General features: G+C 41.9%; 1 protein-coding gene across 2 annotated transcripts in view; it reads right to left on the bottom strand.

Annotated features, from left to right (window-relative positions):
- Nucleotides 1-23,854, bottom strand: part of DLGAP1 (DLG associated protein 1) — a 146,828-nt gene that overhangs the window by 85,286 nt on the left and 37,688 nt on the right. For both annotated transcript variants that reach the window (XM_065627725.1, XM_065627727.1), the window contains exons 3-4: nt 12,640-12,817; nt 10,056-10,296 (exon numbers count right to left, since the gene is read on the bottom strand). In XM_065627725.1, coding sequence (XP_065483797.1) covers nt 10,056-10,296; nt 12,640-12,817 — 419 coding nt within the window. The remainder of the gene's footprint in view (nt 1-10,055; nt 10,297-12,639; nt 12,818-23,854) is intronic.

Here is a 23,854-nt window from a genome sequence, read left to right as displayed (position 1 = left end):
AAATACACACATTCTCAGTAACCACTGACAGAAACAGGAAGAGTCTCTCAGGACTGCAACATATATTTGAAGTCCAGAAAGGGGGATGACAGGGAAGGTAAATCAGATTATAGGAGAGTGTTCTCATTCATAATGCCAGGTGTAAACCTTAACTAACATGATCTGACTTCCCCACAGCACCATCCCAAAGAGGGAAAGAGATGGTGTAAAGTGATGCATATAAGGACAGAGCCGGCTCCCTTGGAGGTACATAACATGACAATAACTGACCTCACCTGGATCAGAGCGTGCAGCCTTGCAAAACACACTATCGGAGCTTCCAGCACAGGTCCAAAACTGCCCCTCACCTCACCTCTGAATACCTTCTTCCCCTGTTTTGCCCCCCGCCCCTACTTATTCTTTTGTTTGTTTTTTGTTTTTAAGAGGCAAATGGTAAAATGTCACATAAGAGTTCAGGGAACTGTGTGAGACACGACAGCATAAGGCCAAGGCACCAGGTGACAGCTAATTCTGTCACTTGGGTGTAAATTAACCTTCAGGCAAAACAGAAAGCAGCAGATTTTCTCAGGACTTCCTGAAGCAGTTGAGATTGGGGCTAGTAGTTCATGGATAGATTTGGTTTTATTCATAGCTTGTTTATTTTTGGTCTATTAAGATCCTGGCTTTTTTCCATCACAGATGTACATAATTTTATTTGACTCTTAGCAAAGTTCAGGAGAAGAGAGTTAAAAGACATTGAGAGTAAGGAATTTCAAAACAGAAACAGCCTGCTTCATTTAAACAAAGAGTCTGCCAGCATGTATTTTGTTATACTATTACAATGTTCTGACTTCCATCTAAACCTTCCCAGAGGGATACATATCTACATTTTACTTCAGCTAAAGATAGAATTTACTTGAAAAGTCATTACAGCAAAAAGAATGGCTATCAAGCCACCATCGTTTTTCTTTTTCTCTGTGCAGAGACAAAAAGTAGATATCGTTCTCAACAGAACAAGCAAGAGATCTGTCACAGTAGAGGGTTCTGTAATATTATTTATTTAATTTATTTATTTTTTTTTTCCTCCTCTGATAGCTTACCTCAAATCCTTGATAAGAGCAACTAGGAATTGTTCTGCTCAGATGGCTTACTGCATTTTAAGTGGAATGCAATTTAGCACTCTCCCATTGACCAACGCCAAATTCAGTAAGGGAAAACAATTTCCAAAGACCAACACATCCATTTCCCTCTCGAGAGGCCAGACAGAGGTTGCGGCATTAGAACAGATTACCAGCATCTGCCTAGAGTGTGCCTTTGATAAAAGAGACTGTTAGGCTGTAATGGCAGCTAGACTGTCCCTCTTTGCAAAATAACATCCGGCATTTTCCAGATCCCAGTATTTGAGTTGCATTGTGCTTTGTTATTGAGCATTGTAAGAAGCAGTGCAGTAAGATCAGTGTAATAGCAAGAAATAAAAAGAGTAAATCACATCTCTCTGTATAGCTCAGAGCTTCTGTATTTTTTTTTAATGTACAGACTTCTTTGTTGCCACATATCCTTTGGGTTTATCTGTGGTATTACTAAAGAAATTATTTCAAAAACTGGTTAATAATATATGTACCCCATAGCCCACCATAGCTTCAGAGAGCCAATTACTGTTAGACTGTTGCATAAACACGTATTTAGGAAGCATGAAAATGTGTAATTATTTACTGGATTTACAGTACTTAATGCATCGTATCTAAGCTCTGAAATGGGAATTACTGACATGATGAAATATAACGGCTCCAAACAAACTGCTGTAGTACAAGAGGGGCCCTGCAGAGTTGTACTAATTAAACTCAGTTATTAAAAATCCTTACGTAGTTTTTTGAAAATCCAAAATTACTCTGTCACTTTAAAAAGCCCACCATCACCAAATATCTCATCTGTAACTTCTTGGAATACGCTATGGCTCAAGGGAGCTTTGTAATTATTGTATCTGATGATGATCAAAATATTCAGGTTTGTCTTAAAGGAATGACATCAAACTTACTGCAGGTGGGTAGCAACAAACACATTGCTGAAGACTGGACAGTAGCACACACTCAGAAGAACAACCTAAGTTATTGTTACACACTGGGTCTACTAATTGAGCATAGCTACTTCAGGAAAGAGGCCTAAGTCTTGCTTCCCAAAAGACAACTGTAATTAAAAGTGTCCACATTAGTCTATTTTAGGAAAATGGTAGGAATGATTACTGAAAATGTGATCGCATTATATAAATCAGGGCATGTCTTCAGCTTACTGATTCAGCTCCTTTCTGTCACCACCATCACAAAAATATTGCATTGGAAATAAGCCAGAAGAAAGAAAAGATTCAGTTCTTTGTTGTATTTCTCCATAAAGTGAAAACTGAATTATCTGCCCTTCATTTGTTATCAGCATCTCAGCTAAGGGACAATGTATACTTGAAGGTGAATTGTTTTAGAGTAATGACCACCCCCTGATAAAAACATTTTGGATAAGGGTTATACTGTCCTTTCACAATATGTAAAAGGAAATGGACTGTAGGTTTATTTTATATTCTGCTGTACATTCTACCCACTAGTTTGTGATTGAGCTGGCACTGCTATGGGAAACCTGCTTCCTTGCAATGTAATTCCAGGCGTATTTCAAAGGGGGTTGGTTCCTACTTCTGCTTGCAAGCCAGAAAACATCGTCCCCCAAAGCACAGATATAAAAGGCTGCCGAGTCAGAGTTGTTGGGATTACATCAGCCTGGCCTTGCACCTGAGTTCACTGTTAGGACACCAGAGCTAAACTTCTGCCTCTGCCTGAGGTAGACCTGTTGGCCAGCCCAAGCTTCATGGTACAGGGTAGACTTGCCTTGCAGCAATGAGCAGGAGAGATGGTTGGTCTAGCCGTAGCTTCTAGGATTGTGGCCAAATCACTGAGGTTTCATGTTTGTTTACAGGCTTAGAAAACAGTTAATTCGCAGCTAATGAGACTTTAGGCATGCAGTGCTCAGTCAACATAGCAACCTTCAAATTACTGTTTTGCTTGTAATACCCTCCTGTACATTTGTTACAGTAAACCAAGTGGTATTTTGTCTCAGCTAGGTGCTGGACATTGAGATGCTTTAATACACTCAGACAAGCATGGCTGCAGGCCCCATCAAGAGTACTCGCACAAAGAATGTGCGCCCCAGCAGGAGTGCAGTGCACAACCATGGGACCAAGGGTGTCTCACTGCAGTAGTACAACAGGGGCATCTCCATCTAACTCGGACACTGGACACTCCTACAACAATCTCCAGATAGCGGTGCATTTGATGACACACGTGCTGAGACTGCAGCAAAAGTGTAGCTCAAATCCAAACGTGACCTATACTGCTTTAGCGAGAACTATGTAAGTCTGATCACCTGAAATGCTTATCACTTTAGTGTGTGTGATAAAATCAAAGGAAATTAACTAATGGCAGAATACATTTAGGCAGATTCCATATATACATATGCAAAGGGCTTCCATACAATTTTTCATCACTGTAAAGAAAATAAGAAGAGACTAACAAATAATGGAACATTACATTTAATGTAACTAATTACTGCATTATTTGTGCTGCCACTAGATGAACAATCTTCTTAAAAGTTTTTTTCGTAGAATGATACAGATCTCTGTTAAAGATCTCATTCTGCCATAAGAATAATGTATTTTCCTGTTTCATTTGAGATTGTCAAATCTACAGGTCTGATGGCCATGTTGTTCCCAGCGTCAGAAGAGGCCTGCACAGCAGGCTGGATGGCAGACTGTCCTTGAGCGTGTCCTTGAGCTGAGGACGGCTGAGTGCAAGCCAGGCGGTCCTTGCCAAAGCACAGCCAGCAGGCTGAGGGAGCTGGAGCGCTGGTGAGACCACGTCTGGAGCCTGTGCCCAGTGTGGCACTCTCCAGCGTGAGAAAGACATGGGCATTGACGAAGTTAGTGAGGCTGGAGTGTGCTGTACCCATTTTCAGCCTTGGAGAGGTCCAAGTCCTTTGGGCAACTGAAGAATTCAACCACACAAGTGTTATCTGAAGAAAATAGAGTTGTTCTGTGTTTCTGGCAATATCCACAAAGTAAGACCAACACATTCCTTCAAGACATTTTAAGATCACGGTTTTGAGTGATTAAGATATTTCTCACATTCTTGCCTCACTGAGAGGCTCAGCCCAAAAGTTCAGAAACGTTTTAAGTAAATGAAGAGTAAGAATAGTAAGCAAAGACTGAATAGCGAAGGGTATTATGTGTCTTTAATTTCCTGCATTTGAAACACATTTATAACTTTGGAGACAACTTTTAACTGCTCTAAACTTTATGTTTTCAGAGGTGGAAAAAATGAATATGCCATACCCTACAAAACAAAGTCCTTCTCTCATTCTTTCTCTTTAGGAAGTGCCCTCATGCTCAGCAAGTGTCCTCCAGCCTTACCTGAAATTGCAAGGACTGAGCACTTTACTGAAGTGTGGTGAAGGAAAGTGGAGCTGTCATAAAGAAACCAAAATCACTAAGCTCCAGGGTGAATGTCACAGGTTGTCTTTCTCTGTATCTGGGCAATGTATCAGATAGGACCAAAGAGTTTAAATTCAATATTCATAATCACACAAAGAGGCAGAACTAGGGAGGATGACAAATAATTGATGTAATACATTCCACTGCCTGACATCACTTCAATTGCGAATCAGCTGTAACTACCAAGTGTTCTTAGAGTAGGGGTCTGTGTAATATTTATTCCAGTAATCCCTGTCTTTCAGGCCACAAAGTTCCATATGTCTTTGGGTTATATAGAGTTTATATCCAAAAGGTAAAATGGAATTTATGAAACTTATTTCAATTCCTGTTCTCAATTGGCATAAAACTACATCCCATGTAGGCTGACCTGGTGCAATCTGCCAAATGTTTGAGCAGCCTTTCTATGGCAGACTCTTTCTCACAACTCGGTTTTGCTCCTTCCCAGGCACTTACTATCAGAGCAATTTCCATGAGTGCCTTGCAGCATGCTTTAAGCCAGTTAGAAATGTTCCAGCAAGAGCTCTGTTCTGAGTTTTTCTCATTAAAAACTTCCAATGGCTCCATAAACATGGTGGTTTTTTTGGTGTGATGTGGAGCTTAACATTCATAAAACTGACTTCTGGGACAGACAAGATGAAACTTGCTGTAGCTACACTCAGATGCTTCTGAAATTGGAAACAGTGTTCTCCTCCAAGGTCAGCTCCTCATTAGTAAAGGAAAACATATTTAAGTGCTGTTTTAAGCAATTTGATAGCAGATCCAAAGGCAGACTGCATTTCAGGATTACTCAGGCAAAGAGAGGAAATGAACCATGTCAATTCTTTGTCAAACAGTTTTCTGCACTCTTCAGTTCTATTTTAAGGTTCAACATCTGCATGAAGGCCTTCAAAGTTATATTTCTTCAGACCTTCTGTGGAAATATCTTAATTTTGGTACAGATCCAGAAACCAATCCTCGCTTCAACTGGAAATCAAATTTGAAATCCTAATTCCTCATTTCTTTTTGGACAGAACAGTCTCTGAAAGGACAGCTCTGAGGAGTCCAAGAGACCTTGGACACAGCTGGCATACAGTCAATTATAGCTTTCTTCTCGACAGGATTTGATTTTATTTTTGAACTCTGCCTGGCACAAGTCTATTTTTAATGCTGTTTGCTTTTTGTGTGTGTGTGTGTGTGTTGTTTTTTTTTTTTTTTTTGTTTAAATTGGCTAGGTAGCCCCTTAGAGCTTTTCCACAAAATGCCTGACCCCTCTTGGTCAGATGTTCCAATGAACGGAAGGAAAACAGCTTGCTCAGCTGAAGCACTGTAATTAGCATACACTGTGATAACTCTCAGTCCTTCTCTAACCTGCTGGCTACACAGCATGACTTCCTTGGAATTTTTGTTTGCTTTTCTTTTAAGCAGAAGTGTAATATTACTGAGAATCACCAGATGGCAATGCTGCAGATAACTTTGATATTCCTCTTTCCCTAACTCTGCAGAGGCTAGACATAGAGAAAATACTTATTGCGATCCAGTGCAGTTTTTGCCGATGTTACTGCTCCAGCTCCATTATAGAGGGTAGATTTTCAAATTAAAGATATCCAGTCCCTGTTATGTATTTGTATCCGTATGTGCTAATGGCCAAGCTCTCACAATGTCATAAGGTTTGTTTGCAGCAAAGGAACATGCACAGCTGCACAGTCATGGTTTAAAAACATAGACACAAGAAATGTGGGTGAAAGATGTTCTTTAGGCTTCTTTAAAATTTCTTTGCTCCTTAATTACTGTATTATTTAAGCTCATCGAAATGATTTACAGACTTTTTAAACAGTTAAAAGGCTACCTATTTAGTGACTAAATCTGTTGGCTGACGAGTTTCAGCTACAATGGTTGCATCTGCAAATAACCTGGGATCAAATTATATAATAACTCACACCTCATTAAGTTCTGCTGAAGAGACCAAATGACATGGGTGGTAATTTTCAGTGCAGGCTACGGTGTACAACATATGCCAGCACTTAGAGCTGCTGCACTGCCAGCCTGCACAGCCCCATTCCCACAGACGGGCCCCGGCTGGTGCTGCTGTCTCTGTAGGTCTGACCAATGCTGAGTGAGCAAATATGAGGCTGAATGGACCTTTTCAACTTTTCAAGGCACAGAATCATCAAATCATAGAATCAATTGGGTTGGAAAAGACCTTTAAGATCATCAAGTCCAACTGTTAACCTAGTATTGGCACCACTAAACCATGTCCGTGAGCGCCACATTTATGTGTCTGTTAAACACCCTTGGGGGTGGTGACTCAATCACTTCCCTGGGAAATGCCTGACAACCCCTTCAGTGGAGAATTTTTCCTTAATATCCAATGTAAACCTCCACTGGTGAAACTTGAGGCCACTTCCTTCTTCATTTCAAAATCCTTCATTTAAAAACAAGGATTAAACTTAATTTCACATACAAGACTGCCTCATGAACAAAGTACTCACCTTCCCATACGCAAGCAGAAACTTCATTTTGGTGAGTTTAGGGTTTTTTTCACCACTCACAGTGTAACGTTCAACCCCATTGATGACAATAGGTTTGTGCCTACAGCACCATTTTCACACTCGGGCTCGGTTTCGGCCAGATGCAGTCACCCCACAGCATTGCTGTGATAGCACCAAGACCAGCGAAGGCTGCAGAGGCCACCAGCTGGACAGTCACCTGTAGTTGAGATCTGTGACACAGCTAGCACATTAGTGCTGGATTTATAGTTGTACTGAGCACATCTTCAGGAACTGAACAGCTACGCCAGTAGAGATGTATTCCTAATTTCAGAACTAAGCCTACAACACTATGTGGCAAAAGGAAATTTAAACCTGGGGCTGTAATCACCGTAACACAGGCTAACAGGCAGAGGTGTGATTTTTTTTTATCCATAGATTTTGCTTAATATTTTCATCCAGATGCCCTGGAAAGCTGTGGGCCATTGCTCTGGAGGAACAGATTTGAATCCAGTAGACAGGCAGCTCTCTTGTCTTTTCCATCATCATCAAGTTGGCATTTTCCTGGGCTTCCAGCAGCCAGAGAAGTTCCCAATATCAGTGTATGATCACAGCTTTGTGCATTAGTGAATGAAAATCTGGGTCCCTAAAGGAATTGCTGATGTTGATGAAAGGAACCTTGCTTGGTTGAAGAGGTGGAGGTGCTTTTGGGGCAGGAGGACAGCTCTCTCATTTGGGGATGTTAAATCCATAGTTTAGATCATAACTGCCCTTATATCTACCACAAAAGCATTTGAAACATCACCACAGTGAGGATAAGTTTGAGATTCCATTCTCTTTTCTTCACAGCTGCCTTGTTCTTGTGCCACTTCCCATTTTATTGAAGCAGATATTAATAGAAACCATCAACAATACCTTTCCTGTTATTTCTCTTCTGTGAGTCAGTGACAGGCAACAGCGAGGCAGTCAAAGTAGATGCTTTTGGATGGAATTAATTCAGCTCTAATCCCCATTAAACAGATATTATGTCAGGTAGCAAAAGAGACAAGTTGTCTGAAATGCAACCAGTGCAAGGGATGAGCCCTTGGGAGCCCAAGAATTAAAAAATGAGAAAGATAACTCAGTAGAATTCCCACAGCAGAAAATAGATACCTACAATGGTCTTCAAATGCATCTATGATGTCCAAAGAGAGAGCTGCAAATCATTCCTCTCTCTGGATTTTAAGAGGCTGACTACAGAAGCAGTAACCCAAGACAGACCCACTGGGTTACATTTTTCAATAACATAGCTTTGTTCACATGATTTTTTAATAAAGCCAGACACTCAGAGAAGAAACCAGGCCTCTGTCTGTGGTTGTACAACAAAAAAAGAGCACAAACAAGAGACAGTTTACAGTAATGATTTTCCTCGTTCGGTTTTCCAGTGGTTTTGGCTGATACATACAGCCAACTTTCTCTGTTTATACACCATCATCCCTAAACACGGGCACCATTTTTCTAAGTGTCAGAAGCAACCACTTATATAAAGATAATTAAAAATAATTATTCTCTTCTGGATTAATGACTAAAGTTATTTTTAGAAAGGAAAAGTCTTAACAAAGCCGTTCTCGAAGTACTGAAAAACCACTCTGAGATATCCAAGGTGATCTAATAAAGGCAAATGCACACTGAAAAAATCCCTGAAAATGCCCATCCTTCAGCTTTTACCCCAGAATACATTTGACACAAGCTAATACTGTACAATGAAGTAGCACATACCTTATATAAATCCTGTCTTTGTGGTGTGGTGCAAACCCTATGTGCATGCAAGAACTAATTTTATAGCAGAAATGTTGTAATGTGAATACTATTTCTTAAGGGTTGGTGATTTAAATGAGAACTGCTCTGCAGCATTTGTTAAAAATGATTTGATGTTTGTGATGTACTGCCAATGTATTTCCAACAGTACTTAACCTTGTTACTTTAGAAAAATTATGAATTAAGCTGAGCATTTTTGGTAAAAGGATTGAAAGTGTGCTTTGATGACCTAAACCAATTGACAAGCGGCTTTAAGAAAGACCAGAGTGAGAGATAAGGAACTTACGAGGTATAAACAACTGCACCTGTGAGATAGCACACAAAAAGTCAGATGTTTAAAGTACAGAAAACAGAAATTAAAGAACCAGGAAAAGAGGCAATAGGTACAGTGAAATACTTATAATAGTCAATATTAGTCATGACTATGAATAGTGCATGAATAGTAAATGAAGCTTGTATAAAGCAGTGGAATGGATGCAGTGGAGTCAAAAGAAAGAGGGCCTCTCTCATCCTCCCACAGGGAAGAGCACACACATGTGAGGGTTCCTGCCTCTTGCTTTCCTCAGTGAGAGAGGCGCACTTTGCTTTTGGTTTCTGACTTGCTTTTTCTTCCCCTTAAGCATTAATTTTGGTGACAGAATCTGGAATTCATCATGGTTATTTCCAAAAGAAAAGCAACCTCAAATATTAAAAGGAAGATATGTAAGTCTCACATTTAGACTGAAACTTCTCTTGCAAAGCTTAAATAGTTTGAACTGCAGAAGGAATAACATGCATGTTTCAACCTGCAGACCTCTTCTTCCCTTCTTCGTTCCCACCTCTGAGATATGGCCTAGAGAGCTGTAACAGTCTCTCTGAGCCATTAAAAAACACACCCAATAACTTGTAACTTTTTAGTAAAGACAAAGATCACCTCATCTTTGTAGGAAGACTCAGCAGAGATCCTCCTCTCCTAGTAAGAGCCAGCACATCTGCTAACCCAGAGCCTTCTTGTTCAGCCTTGCCAAATTGTGATTGCTCTTTTGGGAAGGAGAGCGAGAGGAGACATGACCTTGGACTTCCCTTCTACGTGCTTTTAGCCCAGAATAAATTCGCTTGGACGTGGGAGGCACCACGGCTGCATCAGCCTTGATCTATGCATAGTTTCAGGCTGATCAGTCTGTCCAGCTCCCCAGTGAAACAGACTCTCTTACAGGCATGAGAAGATCTCATTGATGATCTGACAGAGCTGCACAGAAAGATACCTTCCCTTTCAACCACCCCTCCAGACTTCCCTTTTTGTTACTCACCGGTACTGCTCTGGATGGTCCTCACCGTGGTGGTTGTACGTGGAGGAGATGAGGACCGCAGCGATATGCACTCGTCATCCTGGGAGCAGCCCTTCTCAATGGCTCTGACGTAGCTGTGGCTCCTCATGCGGAAGCAGCCTGGCATGGGCAGATCCAGCGCCTCCACGGCCTGAGACTCCAGTTCACTGAACACCGACTCGCACACGGATTCGAACTGACCGTTCACTTCCATCTCACTCACCTGCAGGCAAAGACCGGGCAGGTTCAGTACATCCCCTACTCCAGCCAAACCTGTACAAACACCTGACAAGCTACAGGGGCACAATGGCCAACATCTGTTAGAAGATCCCTTCACACACGAAAAATGGGTGAATGGCACATAGACATATCCCATTTTACAAAGCAAGAATTGTTAAGGGAAAAAAATAATGTACAAAAAGGTGGGACAGAAGCACTAGGCAGAGATTCAGCAAAGTCCAGGCTCTTGGCTCCTGCCAAGACTGGTGGGAAGCTGGGAGTCCTCATAGCAGCATCTGGTTTATCTCACTGTGGGCCCACAGCAGAGCTGGAACATCTGGACATTATTATCATTACATTGAAAAAGAAAAATCACACTTTCTCTGGGAGGTGAGGGAAAAAAAAGGTCAGCTTAACCCTGGTACCAAATCAGTTCAACCCACAGGCAGTCACAGCGATAAACCTGAGCGGTTGGGAAGCTCAAGGGCAGAAGTGGTAACGAACAGTTGGGAAGGGGAGACTGATAAGGAAACTTCTTCCTCCTTTTCTGCAGGGCAAAAATGTTTGTATAACTACATCTCTGGACTAACTCCTTTGGCTGAGAGCGAGAGATCCAAGGGAATCCTTAGACCCTCTGTGGAGCAGACACTAGGTGGTGACAAAGACTCGCACTCACACATGTTGAACAACGTTCAGAAGCATGTGGGCCTTGCTGCAGGTCTTACAAACCTGGAAACCTTTTACCTCAGCTTAATTAGTAATGGAGACTCATGTTTCTAAACTGAGACTGGAACCCTGGGCTTGGCATTAAAGCACAATAGTTATCACTGTAGGAAACATGCACATGGAAACCACCACTTCAGGATTTTGTTAGTTTTCAAGTACGCAAAAGGCCAAGGTTGCAAGAGAAGATAAGACTGTGTTTGGGTGGCAGAAAAAAAAAAAATAGAAATTCTTTTCCAGGAGAATTTTACCACGAAAAAACATTATGCCAAGTGTTTGTACACATAAATGAAAAGGAAAATCTCAAAGAGCAGGACATATGTTGTCAAAGGGAAACTGCTTAAAAGAGCATGGAAGAAGAGTGGGTAGTATATCATAAAGAACAATCCCACAATGATGGAGAATAGCCATATCCCCAAAGAGACCTGAATTTCAATACTGTTTCCTCCTAGATATATCCTGACCCTCTTTCTAGACCATCAGTCCATACCCTTCCCAATGTATCTCACTATAAAATACACAGGTGAATACTCTGAGGTTGCAGTGCTCAAATATAGGATACTACAGAAATTCAACCAGCTCCATGCTGAAAGGCACATATATTTGTTACAGCCACAGACGAAGTCCTGGCATCAATGATGTCACGCTCTTTTTTCTCTTGGCAGTTCAATGAGTTGACATGCCAATAATAAAGGGCCAGTATCTGGCGCCACAAATCCTGCCCTGTGTACTTCTGGACTGGTGCAAGAAAATTCTTTTATCCAAGTAATTTATCCAAATGTTCCACTTAAACAAACAAGCAAAAGGTCATAGCAAGGAGCTACAGGATTTATCAGATGAACTACTGGCCCACTGCCCTGTAGAGTGCTGGCACTTTTGCATTTCTTTCAGATCGGTCCCTGACCAATTCAACTGTACAAGCACGCTGTATGCAAGGACAGGCTATTTTATAATGCTAAAAGTCATAAACTAAATGTGTCGTGGCAGCCTTTATTTTTTTTTTCTAGTTTACAATGAGCATGAAGATATTTTACAGAATTTCTGGGCAATAATACCTTTGCACTTAATATATATACTGCCACATTTGTACTATATAGGTGAAAAGTTCAGAGGTGCATAAGGTTAAGAATGTATACAATAGCATAAAGAAAGCTCTCAAAATTCTGATAAAATACTAATAAAATTGTGAAACACAAAATACTATGGAGCTAGACTTCCTTTAGCTTTTTACTCAGCATGTGAATATGTAGGTTTTTTTGGAGGCATTCAAAAAAATCTGATTTCAGGTAGTAAGCACTTAAGAGAGCCCTGTTTAAAGACACTCTTGATGAGCACCTGCTTCTGGAAAAGAAAAAGAAAAAATTAGACTGCTTCTTCAAACGAATTGCATGTTGTACCACTTATCCATTTGCAAAGGGCAGGTTATGGTATTATCAAATGTTCCCCTCTCAAAAACAAGATTGTGTGAAAACATTCCCGTTTTCTTAAAAACGTTTTGAAAATGTGTGGCATGCAACAGCCTGATTCCACTTGAAGTAAACTCAGATTTCTTCTCTTGCAAGTGCTCGGCTGGTGTCCAGCATGGTGGCTGCTTTCTGGGCCACTGCGGGTGCATGTCACCCACCTGACTGATGGTGCTCATGGCTCTCATGTAGCTCTCATTGCGGGAGCGGAACTTGGGGGATGTCAGCAACGCTGCGGGGTCCAGGCTGTCCAGGCTTCTGTTGATGGAGACTTCGCTCACTGCCCTCAGGTAACTGTGGCTTCGGATCTGAAGCTTTGGCGAGTGTTCGCTGGATATCCTGGGAGGTTTGGGGAAAAGGGAAAAAGAAGAAAAAAAAGAAAAAAAAAGGAAAATAGAGATTTCATAAATCTAAATGACCTGACCAGGAGTGAGGTAAAGAAAGGAGAGGCCAAATAGTAAGACTGACTGCATGATCCTAAACACATCAGCTGAACATCCACTTCTTGAAATGCAGTTGGTAGGAACGGTAGGGGCTCTGTTCCTCTAAAGGGTTGTTCCTCTGCAATGGGCAAATAGGGTGGGCAGATCATACACAACATGCAAATGCCCTCATAGTGCATCTTAACCTGGGAAATCATTCCATGAACTTGGGGCACTTGGTAAGGTTTGATGTGCTTTGAATTTTAGTTTATTCCTGGCTTAAGCTGAAAGTTGAGAAAATGTAGTCTAGGGAAGCAGCTTTTCATGGCTCTATGTCAAACTAGAACTTTAAAAACCACAGTTGTATTTCTGAAGGGAAAACATTCCCCCATTTTCCAATACCAGTGACAGATGAGTTACTCAAGTAGTTAGAAACAAGCAAAAGAAGCCTACAGGGAAGGTGCACGAACTGCATTACTCCTGCCATATGTGCTTAGAGTCAGCTAGCAAAGGTTATAACGTGTAGCTACAATCCTCCACCTGTGAGATGCTTTATCCTCTGAAAATGCTGGCTAAGTGCCGTCTTCACAACCTGAGGCATCCTATAAAGATGTGAGTCACAAAAGTTATCCATGTCATGTCTCTGCTGCAATACAATTTGTTTTGGGCATATTTGTTTTTAAACAATTATTCAATGGATAAAGTATTGAAAGGGTGATTCTTCAATATTTTTATTGGAATATCTTTAATATTCTCCAAGTATTACAAAGTAAACAAATTAAAATATTAGCTAAATTTTCTATTTTTAAATGTAAATCTCACATGGATGTCTGCAGGTATTCTGTCTACAGAAAGAAAAACCTGTGAACTGATTATAGGCTTAATCTTGGTCCCATAGTCTTTAGAAACACATACACAGCTGACCTGAAAGAAGAGAATCCATTTTATGTCTAATTCCTCAAGCATTTGCAGATATTTTGTATTCAAGTAGGTAACTGGTAATTAGTATGAGCAATTTCCCAGTGGCATGCACAATTCTAGTAGTTGTCAACGTTTTTTAAGAGGACAATTCCATTGTGTAATCGCGCACCTAAGTAGTTCAGAAACTGGGTCTGTTTCTGAATGGTACAATATCGTAATAAAATCTAGGTCATCTCTACAACACCATATTCTCTGGTTGCTAACTACCTGGTTAATAAAAATACGTAAACTTATGCTAATTACTCAATATTCCTGTCACAAGATGAAGATAAAGCCTTTGCTTGCCGTTTTCAGTGTATGTACGCTGCAATACTTACAGCAGCCATATTCAAATGCTTTGAGCCCTTACGCCACTTGATTCCACATGCCAAAAGTAGAAAGCTTTTAGAAATCAAAACCAGCGTTCCAAACTCAAAAAAAGGAAGAGAAAATGATGAAAATTTGAATGTTACTAGTGCTTAGCTACAACATTTTGATAACTAATACTAACCATGGAACTCTTGGAAAAAAATACTTGTGTGTTATTTGATAAAGGAATAAAAAATAAAAAAAATAAAACAGAATGAATAATTCAACAGACGATTTTTGCACTGCCTGAAATGCATTTCTTAAATTAATTCAAAATGTATTTTATGAATATGTTGTGAACAGTTTGCTGCCAATGTGTGACATGCAAAATTCAAATATGCTTGATTAGCTGCCAGTTAGTCAAATACGTCACCTGGGGCTGTTGCTGTTCACTGATGAGCTGAGCTCACAAGAAGACTGCAGCACATCACCAAATACAGCGCACAGATATCGCCGGGCAGAAATTTTCAAGTGCTGAGGCAGGTGCCCTTTAAAGATTGGAACCAGTATGACAGGATGCAGGCACCCATAGCAGCAAGATTTTGCTGTGACGGCTAGAGTACAGATCAGATCAGGTGCTCCCAGTGTCATGGAAAGCCACCACAAAAGGTATAGAAATTAATTTCCTGTATGCATTAGTGTTGCATAACAATGTTTTTCTAACTCTGCTTGAAACAAAGGCATCCATCTGTGAGAGTAAATGTTGCCCTGTTGTTTCAAATGTGAGTGGTCAGCACAGCTGCCCTCTTTTTCTGGCTAGTTTTCCTCCTGACTACACAACTGCCCAGTTTGGCACGTGTGTAGAACCATATTTTACAGGTGACCGCTCATCTTAGCCTGCACGTACCTCCCATCTGTTGTATAAAACAGACTAGGATATTGGCGGCTGTTGGAGGACGTGGCTCCTTGCTTACTGTTTGCTACAATCACTGTTTCACTAGATGTAGCAATGAGGGAAAAGAAAGTATTTAAAGCATAGATGAAGAAATATCCGAAGGTTTGCATTTATAATGATTACTAGTGCTTTTATAGCTGTGTAATAAATCGTCACTATATTCTACAGTACACTTTAATGAACAGCTGAAATACCACTGGAAATTTTGAAAATATTCCATTTAGGAATAAATCTGGCTGTGTATGACAGGGAAAGATCTGAATGTCTAATTTATTTTCTTAGAGTTGCTATTACCAGTGACCTGTAAGGAAAATATTATTTTCTTCCTTAAGAGTTCAACTCCATCTTCTATTTAATCTTATACATTACCTAAACTTCTGTTTGTGACATCATAATTTCTACAACTAAGTAGGACAGACAAGAGACTGAGAGTTTGGGACAACTCTTTGGCCAATACAAAACGGTCTGTTATCTCCACTCGCTGCATTGGATATGTTAAGTGGCGGAAGAAGGATGTGAATTATTAAAAACCTTGAACGAGCTCCTCAAGCATGCCCCATCATTTCTATGCTGCAGTGCCTGCTGCTGTGTCACTGGACGAGCGCTGAAGGGTGGCCCTGAGCTCAGCGCCAGAACACTTTCAGAGGGGGTTATACACGGCTCGCCCTCACTGCTATGGTGAAAGAGACATTTTGCCTGGGACGCTTCTCGTCCCTTGTGGATACACGATGTGATGATCGTTGAAGCAACATTCAGGGAGCTTGCAGCGGGCATGGAGAGCCAGGTGTGCGTCCCCTAAGGCAACATGCTGCATTCACAGGTGGCAGGTCCCCAAACTGGCTGCACCATCCTTTTTCCCCCACACTGCTGCCCTTGCCCCAGGCCTCACCCCAGAGGATGGGGGAGCAGCCACAACAGGAAGAGCAGTGCTGCTAGACATGCTTCTCGAGATCCATGGCAAGGGACATCAGGAGAAGATCATAGAATAATAGAATAGTTTAAGTTGGAAGGGACCTTTGAAGGTCATCTGGTCCAACACCCTGCAATGAGCAGGGACATCTTCAACCACATCAGGTTGCTCAGAGCCCCGTCCAGCCTGGCCTGGAATGTTTCCAGGGACTGGGTTTCTGCCACTCTGCTGGCTGCTGTTGTGGATGTCCCAAAGGGACTGACCAGAAAAGGAGCCAGCTTTGTACTGAGGTAGGTGGAAATGGAGTCTGCTGAATCCTGGCGGAGAAATTGTCATTCTATGATTCTATGAAACAAAGGCTTCCCTGGGTAAAGGAAGGCGAATGCCTCTGATCCACACTGAGCCTCAGAGAAGATTGAGATACCGTGCCTGTGAGGGCAAAACACTAGTGGAAGCCCATGAAGGGCTCTGAGTGGCAGGAGAGCGTTCATTTAACCAGAAAAAGCATTTTAGCAAAGCAACTAAAACAGACGATCGTGTAGGTGTGTAAAGGAAATCTTTAAGCTACCGTTTCATACAGCCCTTTGGTTTCTGCTCTGTACCTTTCAGACATACCGAGGCTGATTCTCCTGTTTTCATTCAAATACAGAAATGAAAAGGTTTAAAAAGCACACACCTAATCACCCCTACCACTGTTGCAACATGCACGTTCATAAATACATTTAACCAACTGTTACAGATGCCTTTATCTACACAGTCTTAATTCAGATGGAAACACGTTTTGGCCCCTAATTTGCCTAACTGACTATTTGCAGAGTAAGGAGCTGGTCAGCATTAGTAAGTATGGGAGAAGCTAAGCTTAGCTGATTTGCTGTGCTTTGTACAGGGATGTCTGAGGCAGAGGCAGGAAAGTCTGAGCCCAGTGCCTGACTCAGGTGATGGTCCAGGAGGAATGAAGGGGAAAGAAAGCTATACACTGTCTTCATGTACTGCCTTGTCATTTCTGACTTCTATATTCTGGCCATAATTTTGCTCCTCGAGTATATATCAGAGGCTTTAAAACACAGTGTTAGCAGATTAAAAGTGAAACAGCTTTGAATATATTCCTGGGGGCATTCCTTTGCCTTCAAAATGGCTTTCAAATGCCAAAGAGTAGGTAGACAACAGGGATTTACAAGAACAGGAAAGTTTAGTTTCAAACATTTCCTTTTAATTTAGGAAAGCACAATGCTTTCTGTCTTATATGCACTCTTCATGAAAAACACTTTCATTTATTACATTTCATTTCTGAATGAAAAAAGGGAGAGACAAAACTGACGATGGCCACTTTTTTCCCCTTTGGGCCAGACACAATGTAAAAAAGTGTTACAATGAAAAATAGTCCTAAGACTGTATTGTCTTCTGAAAGTTCAGCATTCAGATTCATAGCACAAAGTGCAGTGTTGTGCCAGATGGGTGCTATGCTATGCCAACAAAAAATGATGAAGCAAAATAACGTGCAAGTCCAGAAACATGTCCTGAATTCTTCTCTATGCCAGCAGAGAAGTGTGCTAAAATTTGCCTTCAAACAAGCAGAAAGCCCCAATAACACAGCACATGCAACCCAAAACCAAGAAGAAAATAAACCTCAAAACCATCACTATTGCTAAATATCCCAGATGTCATTTTTGCAGCCTACAATGGACAGCTTAGTTCCCCAGGGCTTAGTTATCCCAGACTGAATGCCCCACATCTGGTGTGGCTGGTGGGAACGCAACTGGCAACATACATCTCTGTGCTTAATTTTCTTTGCGTTTCAGTGTTACTGGAAGGCAGAATACTACAGTGCAGTCTGACACAAGGTAAACACTGAAGGACATCAGGGAAGAACATGTACAGAACTAAGTCATTCAAGTGCATCCGTCTGATCCAGGTCATGATAGGGGTCACCAGCCTGGGGTAATTTGATCATGTTGGCACCTATGTTTTGCTGCTTTTTCAGTGCAGTGAACACAAATCTGTCATGTTACCGATGGAGACAAGGGCAGCACATAAACAGTTTTGAGCATTCTTCCCCCTCACCAGGGATTTTTCCGGGTTTTGAAGATCTCCTTTTCTGGTTTTGTTTGTAATCAAGTGAACCTCCTCATGGGGATTTCCTACCCCGAAGCTAAAAAAAAATAATAAAACCTCTCTTCAAGTTCTTGGTGTGTTGCTAAAGAGCCAAGTGTGAGAAAGAAAAATCTAAAACTTTGAGACAACCAGAAAGAGTTCATCTGCTGAAGAGCGATTCAGTGTTATCAGCACAAAATAGGCATCTGCCTCCTTTTGCGTTATAAAAGATTCCACTGATCAGACTACAAATCATCCTCACTGCATGGACCAGCAAACACATACCACAAAGCTGCATGGGACATGCCAGTGTCACAGGGTTTATCACAGGGTGAGAAGAGGCAGAAATTGCAGTATGGTGTATTTGTCTCTCTGCTTGATTTTGCAGATTCTGGTAGGGCTGCAGAGGAAAGCACTTAAAAAAAAATCCAGAAGTCCACACAGTTTGGTGTCACACAGCTCTCTAACGTGTCTTTCTCCAGCTGTTGTTGTTTTTTTGAGTAAGCACATGGTGTCCTGCCAGAGAGCTTCTGTTTGTTTGATAGAGGGCAGCAGGAACTGGATCAACATTTTTTAGTAGCAAATGCTTCTAGAAAGCCCAGTCCCTTTTAAAATTCTCCACATCTGGCTACTTCAAAATCAGCCATGAAACCACTTTGTTGTGAGTTTATTACAAACCTTCTTCCATTTCAAAGGACATGGAATCATTGGGTTGTTTTATTTCTTTTTGTAATGTGGGGGTGCTGAGGTTGTATGACTATGTTTCAAGAGCACCTTTAGCCCTGAAAAAGTGTTAAAATGTTGGCAGACAAAGCTGACTACTGCACAAAAATTCACATATACATTAAAACAAACCTTCCCTTTTAAGTCAAAGACTGTCTCAGATGCTGTATACAATTAAAAAAATAGGCTAATGAATTGAAGGAACCTTTCCACTGACATGCTGTGTCTTCTTCCTGCTTTCTAGGCATGCTGAAAAAACAGAGCACAGCATGGAAAGGGCACATAATGCCATACGCAATTGAATTGGTAAAAGAAGCAGATGGAAGATGATGCAGACAGACATTATACAATTATCTTCAACCAGAAATCTGGTTTACATGCGGGTGCTGATTCCCAGCTGGAGAAGAGTGGCTTTCCTCTCAGAAGACCCTCTGAGGAAAGCTGTGGCCTTCATGTCTCCTATTGGAAGTCTTACTGAGCACATGGTTAAAAGGGTTTTTGGAGATTCTTGCTTGAGGAAAAGACCAAACATGTGACACAAGGCTCTTGCCTTTTTCAGCATGAGTCTCCTTCGGGCTGGCACTAATAATCCCAGGAACAAGTGCTGTTCACCAACAGAGATAGATATATATCTAAGCTGGAAAAGCTCTTGCCTTGTATCAAGTATAGCACTAAGAACAAACACTGCCAGAGGTCCTGAGCAGGTCAGCCATACCGGCAGCCCTGCCTGGAGCCTTTTGGCCTATATGATGAGGATGAATTCTTTGGTGCTCTCCCTATTAAAACCCTTCAACACTGCTTTGATGAACTCTGTCAGCACAAAAGTCAAACCCTCTTTCCTGCAGAAGGTGCTCCTTCAACTCCGCTCACTGAGACCTGTCTTACCCAGCTGGTGCCACATCAGGTTACATTCTTGGTTATTTCAGTGATCAGTGACCTGCTACACCACTTAGACACCCATAGGTCTATGAGGATGGATGGGATCCACTCAAGGGTACTGAGGGAGCTGGCAGAGGTGCTCACTAAGCCACCTTCCATCATTTATCAGCAGTCCTGGCTAACCAGGGAGGTCCCAGTTGACTGGAAGTTGACAAATGTGACACTCATCTATAAGAAGGGACAGAAGGAGGGTCTGGGAAACTACACACCTGTCAGTCTGGCCTTGGTGCTGGGGAACGTTATGGAGCAGATCATCCTGAGTGCCGTCACATGACATGTAGAGGACAAGCAGGTCCAGGATCAGGCCCAGTCAGCATGGGTTTATGAAAGGCAGGTCCTGCTTGACCAACCTGATCTCCTTCTGTGATGAGGTAACCTGCTCAGTGGATGAGGGAAAGGCTGTGGATATTGTCTACCTAGACTTCTGTAAAGCCTTTGACACTGTTTCTCACAGCATTCTCCTGGAGAAATTGGCTTCTCATGGCTTGGAGTGGCATACTCTTTGATGGATAAAGAACTGGCTGGATGGCTGGGCCCAAAGAGTTGTGGTGAATGGAGTCAAATCCAGCTGGAGGCCGGTCATGAGTGGTGTTCCCCAGGGCTCAGTACTGGGGCCAGTTCTGTTTAGTATCTTTATCAATTATCTGGACGAAGGGATTGAGTGCACCCTCAGTAAGTTTGCAGATGACACCAAACTGCATGGGAGCGTTGATCTGCTGGAGGGTAGGAAGGCCATACAGAGGGATCTGGACCAACTGGATCGTTGGACTGAGGCCAATTGTATGAAGTTCAACAAGGCCAAGAAGTGCTGGGTCCCGCACTTGGGTCACAACAACTCCAGGTAGTGCTACAGGCTCGGGGAAGACTGGCTGGAAAGAAGCCTGGCAGAGAGGGATCTGGGGGTGTTGATTGACAGCTGGATAAACATGAGCCAGCAGTGTGCCCAGGTGGCCAAAAAGGCCAACAGCATCCTGGCTTGTATCAGGAATAGTGTGGCCAGCAGGACTAGAGAAGTGATTGTCCCCCTGTACTTGGCACTGGTAAGGCCCAACCTTGAACCCTGTGTTCAGTTTTGGTCCCCTCACTACAGGAAAGACATTGAGGTGCTGGAGAGAGTTTAAAGAAGGGCAACGAAACTGGCGAAGGTTCTGGAGCACAAGTCTGATGAGGAGCGGCTGAGGGAACTGGGGCTGTTTAGCCTGGAGAAAAGGAGGCTGAGGGGAGACTTGATCGCTGTCTACAACTACCTGAAAGGAGGTTGTACCATGAAGGGTGTTGGTCTCTTCTCCCAGGTAGCAAGTGATAGGACAAGAGGAAATGGCCTTAGGTTGAGCCAGGGGAGGTTTAGATTGGGTATTAGGAAAAAAAATTCTTCACGGAAAGGGTTGCCAGGCATTGGAACAGGCTGCCCAGGGACGTGGTTGAGTCATCATCCTTGGAGGCATTTATAAGACATGTAGATGTAGAACTTAGAGACATGGTTTATTGGTGGACTTGGTAGTGTCAGGTTGACAGTTAGACTTGATGTTCTTAAAGGTCTTTTCCAAGCTAAATAATTCTCTAGTGAGGCTCAAAAGTCATCCACAGTCTGCTCAGATTAAAATCTTATTTTAGTAATTCATGTATTTCAGTCTGCCAGCCAGCCACCTGAGAGTACGTGTTTGAGGGCAAGCCCTCCAAGAAGGAGGGAAGGAGATGCCTCCACGTCTGCTGAGGCATAGCTTTTGGCATTGGACATAGACTGCTTCACCATCGCTTCTGTAACTGCTGCTATTATCATAAGTGAATCAAATCATACTGTCATTTTCCTCCCCTTGGGTATCTGGTAACACACTCAAAACATCCTCTTGCACACCTGCAGATCTGCACTTCTGACACATTATGGCAAGAACTGAAGTTTGAGACTCAGTCTGTGTTAATATTAAACTGATAGACAGCTTTTTTTTTTTTTTTTTTAACGCCAGGGTATCTGAAATCAAGATTCTCCATTGCAGTCCTTGTGCTATTCTACAAAAATCACAGTGTCCACAAGCTTGGACCTCACCTGCTTAATTTAATTTTCAGGTCTCCCTCATTCATACGTTAAAAGTTCGACTAATTCTGCCAGCAGGAAACCCCAAGAACTACAGCTCTCTGCCAAACCGCGGGGGGAAAGCAGTTACTTTTCAGGAATGTCACCCGGCCGTGCGCTGAGCTGGCTGCAGAACCAGCCCTCCCTGCTCAGCACCGCGGTTTGTACAGGAGCCCTGGCTGGCTCCCGAGAGTGGGAGGAGAGCACTCCAGCTCAGCTAAAAGGCATCTTCTGGGCAGACTTCCCATAACTGAAAGTCCTCCTGTGCTACTCCAAGTTACAATATTGGGCAGTATTTATCTACAAATAATGTTTTCCAGTAAATACTAAAAAAGTATTTGCTGTTGAATGTCACTGCAGTGTTTAAGAACATTTTTTCCCTGACAAATTGCAATGCATTTTCAGTGTTCAGTGACCTCAGTTCCACATGGACCTGAAACCAGCTGATGGTCACCTACACACTGCATGGCCATGAGCCTGCATGCCCTGCCACGTGCCTGCTTCTGAGTCACCTAGCTCAGAAAGACATTTCCAAACACCCTGTCTAGATCTGTGTAAACAACTCCCAGTGAGATTAGGAATTCATCTTAGTTTTGCAAGTCAACACCGTTACTCCAAAACCTTCTTATAAGTAATCAGCCACCTGCATTTTCCAAAAATGCATTTTACATATGCAGCATTTTTTCCACTTCCTATTCAGTCTTCTGCCATTTCAAAAGTTTCAGATACCTATTAAAAAAAAAAAGTAGATTCAAAACCAGCTGTAGAGATGTGTAACACAAATCAAACTATTAGAGAACTCTGAAAAGCAAGTATATTTTAAAGCAATGAAAAGGGTAGGCTAGTAATTCTATAAGGGAGAAGGGAAGAATCCCAAGTCCAGCTGAGCTAAGGCGCTGAGCAAGCCTTCTTCTCTGAGTAACAGCGCTAACTTCAAATGAATGTTTGAAAAAGCAAGATTCAATACAGGGCCAAGCACATTATGGACAAATACTTTAAGTATCTCACCCACTGTGGGCACACATTATGTCTTGATAACACCTGCAAATTATTCACCTGGACTGTAATATGTGCCGCTGGTGACTCTGGATTTTCTCTCCTCTCTTGATGGGTTCATTTTGAAAGATCATACATGTGCTCTTACTAAGTGGCTATTTCAATATTCTCTGTTTTAGCTGGCTTGTATTTGAAGAACACTCAGTAGTTTAAAGTGCCTGAAGAGAGACTGCTTTTTCTTCTTTTTTCTAAGCAAGTACTTCTAACTTATTACATTTTTGTTTCTCTGCAGACATCAGGGACGTGGTGACTTGAAATCCAATCTACTCCTGATGGCACAGGGAGGGATGAGAAGACAGAGCAGTGACCTCCTGGATAACTCTACAGCCAGTTTCTCAAGCTGTGTCTGGATAAGTATAGCTTGGAGCTCAGATATGACTTGCAGCCATCCCTGATAAAGAAAAATAAATGATTTTTGGGGTAACTGTTCAAATAGATAAGATAAAACCCTACAACTTCTCCTGTTGTACCAAAGAAGCTAGCAATACTAATGTTTCTTCTATAATTTTATTTAATGTCTAGAATATAAGTAAATGAAAAAATAATGGTGTGCTGTAGGGTTTCTGGCAAATTCTCTGCTGATTCTCTGGGCAGCACTCTCTGCTGCTGTAGGAGATTTTCCCTATTATCACTGATATTGAACAGCAAAAGTGATACCCCATGATCAGGGAGTCTTTCCCTCTATGCAACTTTACCCATTCCTCAGAAAAAAAGAAGCTGATACCACTTTCCTTTCAGGTGCTTTTACACCAAATGAAATCCCTCAAAAGAAGCCCAGATAATTAAAAAACCCCAGCTGTCCATGTGTATTTTATAACTCAGTCTTTCCATTACGAAGACTTTTCAGTTTTGTTTTGCTGTGATTACAAAAACACCTGTCTGCTGTACTGAGATACAACATGAAGTGATAAGCTGTTAATACAGGTATGTGTGAAATATA

The sequence above is a fragment of the Caloenas nicobarica genome, chromosome 2, assembly GCF_036013445.1.
Source record: "Caloenas nicobarica isolate bCalNic1 chromosome 2, bCalNic1.hap1, whole genome shotgun sequence".
NCBI classification, from domain to species: Eukaryota; Metazoa; Chordata; class Aves; order Columbiformes; family Columbidae; genus Caloenas; species Caloenas nicobarica.
Note: the sequence above shows the minus strand (reverse complement) of the source record. Positions and strands in the feature narration are given on the sequence as shown.